The sequence below is a fragment of the Drosophila albomicans genome, chromosome 3 (assembly GCF_009650485.2).
Source record: "Drosophila albomicans strain 15112-1751.03 chromosome 3, ASM965048v2, whole genome shotgun sequence".
Lineage (NCBI taxonomy): Eukaryota > Metazoa > Arthropoda > Insecta > Diptera > Drosophilidae > Drosophila > Drosophila albomicans.
In genome coordinates, this window is record NC_047629.2 from 15,626,679 (window position 1) to 15,638,953 (window position 12,275).

General features: G+C 43.6%; 4 protein-coding genes across 5 annotated transcripts in view; 3 read left to right on the forward strand and 1 right to left on the reverse strand.

Annotated features, from left to right (window-relative positions):
* Positions 1–12,275, reverse strand: part of LOC117571055 (protein prickle) — a 68,179-nt gene that overhangs the window by 53,692 nt on the left and 2,212 nt on the right. The gene's annotated exons all lie outside the window — the stretch shown is intronic.
* Positions 5,192–8,248, forward strand: LOC117571058 (antichymotrypsin-2). 2 transcript variants are annotated; one of them, XM_034253027.2, is made up of 4 exons: positions 5,192–5,400; positions 5,462–6,826; positions 6,889–7,167; positions 7,227–8,248. In XM_034253027.2, exons 1-3 carry the CDS (start codon positions 5,385–5,387, stop codon positions 7,032–7,034), a joined length of 1,527 nt encoding a protein of 508 aa, XP_034108918.1. In that variant the 5' UTR covers positions 5,192–5,384; the 3' UTR covers positions 7,035–7,167; positions 7,227–8,248. The 2 variants fall into 2 exon arrangements, with proteins under 2 accessions (XP_034108918.1, XP_051861348.1); XM_052005388.1 differs by having other exon boundaries at positions 7,243–8,248.
* Positions 8,475–10,876, forward strand: LOC117571059 (serine protease inhibitor 42Dd). The gene is made up of 4 exons (XM_034253028.2): positions 8,475–9,641; positions 9,702–9,852; positions 9,924–10,153; positions 10,778–10,876. The coding sequence occupies exons 1-3, from the start codon at positions 8,550–8,552 to the stop codon at positions 10,040–10,042; spliced, it is 1,362 nt and encodes a 453-aa protein (XP_034108919.1). The 5' UTR covers positions 8,475–8,549; the 3' UTR covers positions 10,043–10,153; positions 10,778–10,876.
* On the forward strand, positions 10,188–12,227 carry LOC117571060 (serine protease inhibitor 42Dd). Its single transcript, XM_034253029.2, has 4 exons — positions 10,188–10,425; positions 10,778–11,673; positions 11,735–11,879; positions 11,944–12,227. The coding sequence occupies exons 1-4, from the start codon at positions 10,407–10,409 to the stop codon at positions 12,063–12,065; spliced, it is 1,182 nt and encodes a 393-aa protein (XP_034108920.1). The 5' UTR covers positions 10,188–10,406; the 3' UTR covers positions 12,066–12,227.

A 12,275-nucleotide genomic window follows, 5' to 3' on the forward strand; every position in this document is an offset into this window, starting at 1 on the left:
ATTCTAACGGCCATTCCACATGATTGCAGCAAATCTTTGTGCTCATTAGGCGCGCGTTGCTTTAGCTGCCTGCTTGTTGTTTATTTAAATCGAAATATAAGCGTTTACTCCAGCTACAGCTACAGCTACAGCAACAGCCAAATAACAGCAATTGCCTATGCTGCAGGCTTTACTGCGACTCTACCGCAGTTAGGAAACAAAACAAAAACAAAAAAATGCAAAAGAGGCTGGGCAGCAATCATTAGGCTTAGGCCATGGCCAAATAGCCAAGGAATGCTAGCGATAAGGAAACGCTTACGTAACCAAATTACAGCCTCAAATTTAGATCAATAAAAAACACGCAGCAAGAGATATTCAAAGGGAATTAAAAGTTGAAACAGAAGCTATAAATATGCACCGATCTTTGAATATGCTCCAATCGAATTGGAATGTTTTTTTTATTACAAAACGATAAATAAAAGTTGATGTAAGAAAATCGTAAGACTCTTTTCCAATGATTAGAAATAAAAATGTTAGCAACTCTTAAAATGTTTTTATGTGTTATTAATTGCATTTTATTGCTCTATTGAAAATTTAATTACTTTTTAAATGCTATTTAAATATAATAACACATTTTCTGTAGAGATTTTTATGCATTTTGAATGAGCGAAATCATCTAATCTAACGCAATGATTAGGTATAGAAATATTAGCAAATCTTAACATTATTTAAGTGTAAGTGATTGTATTTTATTTCTTTTTTACTTCAGTTTTAAATGCCTTTTAAATGTAATAACATATTTATTGTACCCTTTGAGAAAGAGCATTAATACCATTTGGCTGCTGACCAACCCAAAAAGCGCACAGAACAATGCCAAAAGCAAAGCTGACCTCAGTGCGACGAGGCATTCCCCAACTGTGTATGTGTGTGGGTGTATCAGACTATAAATGTGTGTATCTATGTGTGTGTGTGAGTGTGATTGTGTGTTAAGCTTAACCCATTATGGCGCCTAACGTACGAAACGTTGCACACGAAACAGACTTGAGGCTCGATGCAAGCGACTTCACTGCGGTCTAAAGAAGAGAGTGAGGAGAGACACAAGTAGAGTGCATGAGAAGGAGATAGAAACAGAGCTAGGGACAAGGACTGGCTGTTGCATCGGATGCTCATCAAAATGATTGCATCACGAAGAACAAATTTAAACGGCGATTACCGCCCAGCCACCTCTCGCCCCTCAGTTTAGACTGTGCTGTGTTGCTGTCAGTTCGATGCTGTCCACTTTTGGGGCTGGCAATTTCTATAACTGCAGCTAAACGCATAAATGCAGCAACAGCAACAACAACAACCACAACAACAATGACTATGACGATGAGTTGAGTTGGTTTCATACCCGGAGACGGAGCCTGGGCCGGATTTATGGGCTTTCACAAAATGCCGCTGTGATTAAGTTGCATGAAAATTATAGTTTCGCTAGAACTTTTATGTCGCTTTAATTGATGCGTCTCCGGATGCGGTCCAGAGTGGAGGAAGAGGCAGCTGCCCAAGAGAGGGCCACAGCGTCCACAGCATTAGCTACAACGTCAGGCGGTTATGAAGTCTGAAGCAAGAGTTGACAGATGAGCTCGCAGCATGCAGCTTTGCAGCTTGCTGCTTGCTACATGAGACATGCATTCGACTTGGAGCCCATCTTTCAACATGCTCGTTAAGATGGGAAAGCAGTTAAAATATGTGAGTACATACCTTCCCTTATTTATACATTATATCTATATGGATTTATGCTTTTATTTTTATATATTATTTCTTGTTGCAGCTGCAGCTGCTGTTGTGGCACGCATACGCGCAAAACTCGTTGTTGTTGTTGTTGTTGTTGTTGCACTCATATGGGGAAGTGAACAACAACTTTGGCGATCAAGCTCTGCAATTGTCGCAACTTGTCCGCCTTCGCCTACAACTGGGCAACTTGGCAAACGAGGCAAATTGGCAATTGCACATTTGAGGGACAAGTGTAAATATTGTGATTGCAAATACGCTTTCTGATTTATTGCCGCAATTATATGCACATATGTACAATACATGTACACTAAAATATATCATATTCATATTCGAGTATTCGTAAACGTATTCGTTGTATTCATATGCAAAATCAAATCGTGCGGCAAACGTGTAATTTAATGCGATTTTGCTGTAAGAGACGCCAACAACGTCGCCGACATTGACTACGAGTAGGAGCAGGAGGCGAAGGGGCAAACAGTGTGCGAGGAGAGGGAGGAGAGCGAAGAGAGTGAGAGGCTGCAGGGGCACAAATGACAAAGTTGCCTGTGCATGGCTTTTCGCGCCTTTTATTGTCGGCCAGTTGCCGCTGCAGTCTTTCCACGTCTGTCAGTCTGTCCAAGTGTCAGTTTAATGCTCGACTGACTTAACACGCAAATTAATTAAATGCGACTGCCTCTGCGACTGTGGCTTTGACTCTGTGTGTTTGTGTTGCCAACAAATTGCTCTGTGGTTACTCAGAGTGCAACACCAACAACAACACCCAACAGATTGTTGCGTACAAATTGTGGCAGCATGCTGCAATTGCATCTCATAACATTCCCATGTGATTGCGTGCGCCTTGAACCTTAAGGTGACACTTGGTTAGTTGATCTTGACCCTGACATTGAAGCTGTTGAAATATAATAAATTGTGAAATTGCTGGCGATTCGCGCTTATATAAATAATTGATTTTTTTTTCGTTATTTTATTTGTTTTTAATTCGAATATTTCCAGTCATAATATGAATTGTAAGATGATGAGAGTAAAGATGTATCGCATATGGGTTTATATTATTTATATTATATGTTATTTTAAATTCTATCTAGTCTTTTCGCATACTATATATTAGTTTAAATGTTTAACTTATTGAGTATTTTAATATTTTATACCAAAACTAGGCGAATTAAGTGTACAAATAATTTGCAGTCAAGTTTATTCCTTCTTTGGATGTTCAATTTATGAAATTGTTCTGCTTTAAATGGAGGCGATTGATCTTGACAATTTGTAATCAATTAAACTGCAATTGCACTTTGCAATGAAAAAGGAATAGTCTTTAAATCAAGTAAAACTTGATTTGTGATTCACCAATAAACTTTATACTTCAATCTTTCAGATATTAGAAATCATTGCTGCTTGTAGGGAATACTTATGAATAATATGAAATGAAATAGAGGTGGACGCTAGTCGATAGACCCTATCGGTATCAGGTGTGATTACGAAATCGATAGACACGAAGCTATTGGTGTCATCAGTGGTCAGAAGTAGAACAGTACCAGTAGAGTAACTTCCACTCGACTTTCTTGGCAGTATTATATCAATGTGCTTTCGAAACAATATTTTTAGGATGATTTCGAAATCTGTGACTTTTTAGCCGGGTTTAAGGATCTTGAAATTATTTTTAATAACTGTATAATCAACACAATTTAATAAATTAGCAATAAATTTCCAAAGCGCATATTAAGCATTTTAATACATTTCTCACAGTGTAGCAAGCGACAAATATCATATTTAACTGTATCAGTAGCTGCTCAATATTACATTTCAAGCTGAAGGCTACTGTCAAAATGTGACATCAATGAGAACAAAAAACAATTACGAATGTCACTTGTCTTCATGCAACAGCAACAGCCTCTTTATAATTATCTCTTTTTCGTGTACGTTTTTTTTTGCAACACTCTTCCATCAGCTGTCGGTTTTTCCTTATCGCTTTCATATGGAGCAGCCAACTGGCGGTACATACAAAAATAAAAGACGACCCACCTGACGCTCTGTGTGTGCTCGTAATTAACCGAGGTGGAGTCAGCTCTAACTGCGCCTCTACGAAATTAATTGATTGCATTTTATGCTCGTTCATATCTCCCAACTTGCAACTGCAAACTGGAGCACGAATTCCGAGTTGGAGCCGGAGTGGGAACAATTGCCCCAATTTCTTGCAGGCAGCGGCATGTGGCTGACAACGAGGGGCGGAGACATTGGCAGCGTCTAATTGGAGTAAATTATGTTTACACATTTGGCCGTGCAATTAGGTCAACTCACTTAAACAGACGAATGAGTGTGAGTGTATGCGACTGTGTGTGTGTGTGCTATGATATCAACTGCATTTTGTGGCTTGATTTTACATAATTAAGCAGAAGAAGGTTGGACGATAGAAGAATGAACTGCATTCAACTTGAGCGCGGGTCGTGTGAGGTCTCTAACCGAGTTTTATCGTACATTTAGATTTTTTGGAATACTTAATTAGTTCTCGCGCTACGATTTATGGTGGGGAATGCTGCGAGAGAGTGTTACGAAATAGGGAAAACGACTTTAAGTAATATTTATTTATCATAGGTTAAACTTGCATGCGACTCGATGATAGCATAAAAATGTCAGCAGGCAGTTTATAAGAGTCATTCGACGTCATGGGTTAGTCAGCACAGTCATTAATTGCAGGAAATCGAGGAGTTATGAGTGTCTCCTTCTCCTTCTCTTTTCTTTATCTGTGACTCTCATAGCATTCTATAAATAAACTAACAAGCATTCAGCTGGTTTTTCTAACATGATAACACACTCAACTTAACTTGAACTCAACTCAAGTTGACTCGACTGCGACTTTGGCATTCTCCGGCTTACTCACGCTGGGTCGGTCGTGTAATCGCAATTGAGATTGCACGTGTATCAAATGCAAACCCACGCGATTTTCAGCAGCACCACCAGAAGCAGCTCCGAAGACAACGCCCTGGAAAATCACAACAATCACAAATGACAATACTTCGAGTACTCTCCAAGTACAAGTACTCGTACTCGTACTCATACTCGTTGTATTCGAGTCACTCTCGTTGACTCGTTGTGCATATATTTTCTTTATGTAATTAGAATCAACAATGCCGGGGTTTTTCCAAACGCAACCTGGAACATACACTTGATGCCTCAACGCTGCTCAATGCTGCTGATGACGACTGCCGGCAAAAACGAGCTCGCACTCAACGCTGAAAGCTGGAAAGCTGAAGCAAAGTGCAAAGTGGCAACTGGTTTTTTGCCCGCAACTCGCACCGCATCACCCACTGTGCAATGGGACAGCGCTCGAAGCGTTCTAGACCGGTTATCTCGACAAGCTCATCCACAGCTTCAACTGCTGCTCAGTGCTCAGTGCTGTTTGCTGCTGCTTAACGCTCTCAGAACTGAGTCGCCTTTGGCTGTGCTCGACACTTTTTGCAATGATCAGTTTCGTATTAAAGCTACGCCCGAGCTGAGCTGACTTCACAAACGGCCGGAGCCCAAACGAACGCAACGCAAACGCAGAAATTAAAAAGAAGAAAAAAAGCACAGCTCGTCAAGCAAAAAATAACGAAGAAAATAAACAAGTTCCCAGGGTAACAAAGTAATTGGCAGCCATGTCGTGCAAATATTGTAAGCAACAACAAAAATTGTGTGCTGCTTTTTGAGAGTTCTAACCAAGTCCGCTTCACAGCTTCCACAGCATTGTTGCTGCTCCTGGCCAGCTGCTGCCTGTGTCTGCAAAGCGGAACTGTCGCCTCCACTGGCATCTATGCCCGCATCAACAACGTAGTCTTCGCCACCCGTGGCTGGGCATCCAACGAACCCAGTGGCATTCAAACCAGATCCGGCGTAGGTCCTCCATTGCCAGCTTCGGCTCCGGTAGCGCAAGCTGCAGACTTACAGCGTCCACAGGCGGAACAATCAACCTACAATGGAGAGCGCCACACTGCACGCCAAGGAGCGGCTGCTTCACGTTCCGATCAAGCTCCAACTCCCGCACCCGTTGTGCTCACTGGCCAAGGCAGCGTCGACCGCGAGATTGCTCCCGCGGGTCCTACGCGTCCGCCACCACAACTGAACAATCGTGAACGCTTCAGCTCTGTGCTCTTTCAGCCCATCGCTCTCAGCAATCAGCGCAGGAATGTGGTCTACTCGCCCTCCTCCGTTCATGCCATGCTCGCTCTGCTCTATTGCGTGTCCAGTGGCCAAACAGCCGATGAACTTCGTCGCGCCGGTCAATTTGTCGATGATCGCAACTCCGTGGGCAAAGATTTTGAGCGTTTAAACGCTCAACTTCAGCAACTGGATGGAGCTCAGTTGATTGTGGCCAACAAATTGTTCTACAACCGTGAACACTCCAGCCTGAATCCCGACTTCAGACGCTATGCCAATCAATTATATGGCACCGACATTGAGGCAGTGGACATGAGGCGTGCAGCGAACACAGCGAGCAAGATCAATGCCTGGGGAGCGGATGCCACGAGGCAAAAGATACGTGAGCTCGTCAGCGCGTCGGACATTGATGAACAGACACAGGCGTTGCTGGTTAATGCCATCTACTTCAAGGCCCGCTGGGCCACCGAATTCTCTTCGATGGACACCAACCCGGAGAAGTTCCGCGTGAGCAACAACGCCGTCGTCACAGTGCCCATGATGTACAACGATGACATTTTCCCCTATGCCGATCTCCCCGAGCTAAATGCCAAGGCATTGGAGTTGCCCTATGCTGGCACTCAGGCCACAATGCTGCTGATACTGCCCAACGAGGTGGAAGGTCTGCCCCAGCTGGAGCGTATGCTGGCCAATCCCAACAATGATCTGAATGTGATTGCCTCGCGTTTGCGTCGCGAAACGGTCACAGTGCGTCTGCCCAAGTTCCGCATTGAGATGGAGCAGGATTTGATGCGTCCACTGCAGCAGCTGCGCGTGAGTCGCATGTTCACCGTTGACTCCGAGATCGATGCTATGCTCATGAAAAAGGTGACTGTGTCGAAGTTCTTGCAGAAAGCTTACATCGATGTGAACGAGGCTGGCTCTGAAGCAGCCGCCGCTTCTTGTGAGTAACAAAAGTCAACCAATTCTCAATCAGTTTGTTAATAATCTCTCGCCTCTTTATAGATGCCAAATTTGTGCCGCTTTCGCTGCCGCTGAAATCGCGCGAATTCACTGCCGATCATCCCTTCATCTTTGCCATTCGCACACCGGAGACAGTGCTCTTCATTGGCCATGTGGTGCTGCCTACACAGCCGACTGGTGCGCAGTGAAAAAGGTCGAACTCATCGAATAGCTCTTAAGTTATACGCATTTTGATACTCTATTCTATAAACGTACTCGTAAATATTTAACTAAAATTTCATCTCTACAAATTCACAAAGAAACAAAAAAAAGAAAAAAAACGTAAGAAAAAAAATTTAATTCCGACTTGTCTTTATTCATGGCTGATAACCTTTGTGCAGCTGATTGTTCATTCAGCTTCTGTACCTTTTCCAGATGCAGCTGCTGCTGCTGTTGTTTCGCTCAGTTTACGACGATGTGGAGCTGTTGCTGTTGCTGTATCTGGCAAACCCGTTTTGTTCGCCGTGATGGGCACCCCTTTTCGCCTCCCCCTTCTAATGGAAGCTACAACCGCGTTTAGCCAATGCAAATTCCTCAATCACATTGGCAGCTAAGAAACAACAAAAAAAACTTCCTCATTGAACACGGTCGAAATCGTACTCATATTCATATTCAGGTTCTTGTCGGGAAGCCCAGCCTCATCGAGAGTAGTATGTTAACATGTCGTATGAGTAATCTAAAAATCCCGTTGAAAATCCAACAGTTTAACTAATGTACTTGGTTAGCATTGTATTGTTGTATTGCGTCATAAACGACTACTAGGAATTACAATATCACGTAGATTGTGTGAGAGAGGATTGTGGAGAGCGAGAGCAAAGTTCTTGAGAGATAGAGAGAGAGACAGAGAGATTCACATGCTATAGGCTGCGATCTTGAGACAATAATGTGTCGCCTGTGCTTATTTGTTTATTTCAAAATTCCACTGATAACAATAAACCAGTTTCTCTTTTAAGTAATAGTATACAAAACAAACATTCCTGTGGCTTCCAATAAATAGTAATACTAATATTTTATTGGCGTGTGTTATCGACGGCATTACCCATAATTAGTCAATATTATGATGGGAAATGAATTACATTTAAACTAACTTTTACATAGGTAATACTTCTTATATTTCGAAATTATAAGTACTGAAAAAAAAATGTTTTTTTAAGCTCGGGTTTTTATTGGTTTTTTTACATTCTGGAATATTTGTGTATATTGTATATTTTTAATGTAATAGTATTTTAGTACTTTTACTATATTATCTATTTAAAATGGGTACCGTGTATATTAAAGTCGATTACACTCGACCTTAGCTTTCTTAATTATTTCTATACTCTTCTAATTATTTTATGAAATTAAAAAATAACTGTCAAAAGAATTAATTTTCGATTTATTCTTACTCCATCAACCAAAGCTGTTGACTTATAAAAGTCAAGCATTCTCTTAAGAAGACAGTCCGAAAGAACTGCAATTATCTAGATTCGCTTGTGCTACCAATTAGGTCATTTATTTTCGTTGAACACTCTGATTAAGTTGTTTCATTCTGGGGCCTATCATCTCTGTCATTCAGCTCTCGCATATCAGCTAAGAATTTCAATTAAATAAAAATGTCGAGAGCTTTTTGTTTGGACTAAAACCGGCTCAATGCCAATTGCCCAACCGTGTGTGACTGTGTTGTGATGCTTGTGGTGTTGTGTGTTTGTGTGTGGAACGTGAGTCGTAGTTTAGTTGTGAACGAGCCACAGAAGCAACAGCAGCCAACCCAAGTAATGAAAGCTTGGAATTACCCAACTTTAAGCATGACCACCGACAACTGGAGACGACTTCTAATAGTTTCCGCCTCGCTGTTGACACTGCTCGCCATCAGTTGCCCGGCGAGCGGCAATCCGGCAGCGTTGAGCTCGTCCAGTGAGCGATTTGCACTGCGTCTGGCCACAAGTCTGGGATTATCGCAGCCCCACAGCAATGTTGCCATCTCGCCACTGCTGCTGCAATCGGCTTTAACACTGCTCTACACCGGAGTCGCGGACGATGCCACAGCTGTGGCACGGCAACTGCGTGTGGCACTGGATTTGCAGCACTTGGGGACAGGGGAGCAAGCGTTGCAACAGTTTCAACAGCTGATTGCGCAACTGAAAGAATCTTCGGCGATTGGTTGCAAATTGCGACTGCTCAGTGAATTCTATACGGATGAACGCTACACTTTCAACTATCGCGATGCATTTATGATGCGTGCCGCAACCTTGGGCATTGGCATGCATCGCCTGGACTTTGACAATGTGCCGAATGTGGCCAACGCCATCAACTATGAGTTCCTCGCGCGCAGCAACTACAGCGTGGGCGAGCTGGTTACCAGCTCCATGTTGCATGCCACAACAGGCAGCGACACGCCTTTTCTGCATGTCTCTGCGCTCACATTTGACGCCCCTTGGGCCCAGGGCTTTGATCCGCAGCAGACGCAGCGCATCAACTTCTTCAGCCATGGCCACAGCCCGAAGTTAGTGGATGCCATGTTCGTGCAACACAGCTTCCGGTATGCGGAGTTGCCAGCGCTCGATGCCTGCATCATTGAATTGCCTTATGCCAGCGCTGAGCTGAGTCTGTTCATCATCTACCCCAATCAGTTGGAGGGTTTGGCGAAGTTGGAGCGTCAACTGTCGACCTACGATTTGCAGCAGCTGCGACACGCGTTGAGCGAACGCAAGTTGGCTTTGACGCTGCCCAAGTTCAGCTTGTTGGCGCACACGGAACTGCACCAGATACTGCAACATGTAAGTGTGGCAAGAAGCAGTCTAGTAACTCTATAACTCTGTCCCTCTCTGTACTTGCAGCTGGGTCTGGACAAACTCTTTAGCTCGGAGGCGCAGCTGCACAAAGTCTTCAGCTCGATATTGGCCAGCTCTGCGCCACATTTGACGGCTGTACCGCACACGGCGTTGTTTGAGGTGAAGGAGGCAGGTGGCCAGAAGGATAGAACATTCGGTAAGTGAGGCAGCACATTGCATGAGCTTAGAACTGTCTTTGATCAGCTGCTGCCCGCTCCCCCATTGCAGCGGCAGCCTTTACCGATCTATTCCGCAGCACTCTCTCGCTGGTGATCAATCATCCGTTCTTCTACGCCCTCGGCAATGGCAAGTCTGTGCTGCTCGCTGGCCATGTGGTCGACATCTAGCCATAGACATAGTTCCACCTCCACCTCCACCTTCACATCCACTGCCGGGCCAAGTACGCTACAGCTAGAGGTTATCGCCTTATCAGCGACTCAATAAACAACATGCCAAAGGTGATAAATGACGTGTAAACAATTCATCATAAAAACTAAAAACTCAGCTGTGCTCTGAGTGAATTTGAATCGAAATTGGAATCGGAATCTCAATCTAAGTCTAGGTCTAGCCTCCACAATTGCTCACCAGCCAGTGTTAGATTCAGTTCACATTCAGACGCTCAACGACGCCAATCAAAATAGTGTAAAGCGCAAATTGACAATAAAGAAAAAAAAAACACAGAAACATATATATATATTCATTTAGCTGATCATGGCACTGTGCCTCTTACGTAAGCCTCAATTATTGCCTAGAGCTTGGCAAAAAACAAAAAAAAAAAAAAAAAAAATCGCTGTGATCTTTATATGAGTTTGTACTCGAGCATGACAAAGAGTGACAATATTTATGGCTCAAAATCGAGTTCGGTAAAATCTCAATAAACTAGAAGACGACTGTCGGCACATCTCAAGGTTCATTGTATTGTGCTGTCATATGAGAGAATCCAACACATAATTAAATTGGATTTTTATGCCAAAATATTGGAGCTCATTCGTAATGAATGCGCATACTTGTCAGCTCATTATGTGCTTGATGTGTTTTTTTCTTAGTGAAAATGATGATGTTTCCTCTGTTGTTATTTGCAGTTTCCTTGACGATCGTCGTCTGCTGTCAGGCGAGCACTACATCCAGCTTGGATGCATCTGTGGATCGCAATCTCTTAGCAGCACAACTCTACAATGCCGTGGGTGCGGAGCATCTCAATGAAAACATTGTGATCTCACCGGCAGCGATACAGACCTCCATGGCATTGGCCTTCTATGGAGCCAAGGGACAGACAGCCATCGAGTTGAAAGAGGGCATGCGACTGGGCATTGGGGATGGCGATCAGGTTGCCCAGCGTTTTGGCAGCTACCAGCAATCGCTGACACGCGACAACAATCTGCGCCTGGCCAACAACATTTACATCAACGAGAATCTGGAGTTCAAGGGCGCCTTTCGTGATGTTGCCCAGCGTCAGTTCGACTCAAACATTGACAAACTAGATTTCCATCCGCCCTACAACAAGCGCACCGCTGACGGCATCAATCGTGCCATTGCCACCAAGACCAACGATCAGATCAAGGACATACTCAAGCCTGAGCTGCTCAACGATCGCACCGAGGGCGTCATTGTCAACGGTGTCACTTATTCGGCACCGTGGCAAAAGGCCTTCAAGCTGGACAAAACGGAGCGTCGCTCCTTCCGCACTGGCAACGGTCAGTCCGTTCAGGTGGAGACCATGTGGACACTGCAGCACTTCAACTATGCCGAGGTTCGTAGTCTGGATGCCAAGGTCGTGGAGCTGCCGTATCAGAACTCGGAGTTCTCCATGCTGTTAGTGCTACCCAATCGCAAGGATGGACTTCGGGCTTTGCAACAGAGTCTGTCTGGCAAGAATCTGCTAAGTGAACTGGGTGAAATGTCGCAGCAAAAGGTCGAAGTGCAGCTGCCTAAGTTTAGCGTTACCTTTGGACTCAGTCTGGAGCAGCCCTTCAAGCAGGTGAGTCAAGGTTGTCCCAATGAACAGAACACTCTTTAATCAAAACTTTATCATTTTGCAGTTGGGTATTACGACCATGTTCTCACGTTCTGGCGACTTTGGCAACATGTACCGCATGTTTGTCAGTCATTTCATTAACAGCGTCGAGCACAAGGCTCACGTTGAGGTCTCTGAGGCAGGCTTGGAGCAGCCCATCGAATCCGGAGGTAAGCTACTTTAATTACTACTAAATACTGATTAAATAACATATCTTTAAATTCGTTCCGGCAGTTCTGAAGAGTCTGTTCTCGCGCAACAAGAAATTCGAAGCCGATCATCCATTTGTGTTCGCCATTAAGCACAAAGACTCCATTGTCTTTATGGGCCACATCGCCAACTATGCCTATGTGTAAAGTGTTAACGCTTTCCTCCCCTGAGGTGTTAATTAATCACGCTAAATGTTTGTTTTTCTTAACGAATGCAAATTTGTTCAACACTTAAATAAAGTTTTGACAACCTTTTTGCGCAACATCAAATAAATATTAATTAATATTCACCTAAAAAAAAGAGGTAGTTTTTTAAGCAAAATTTTTTAAAAATTTATGTGTTGTCCAGTTAATTAA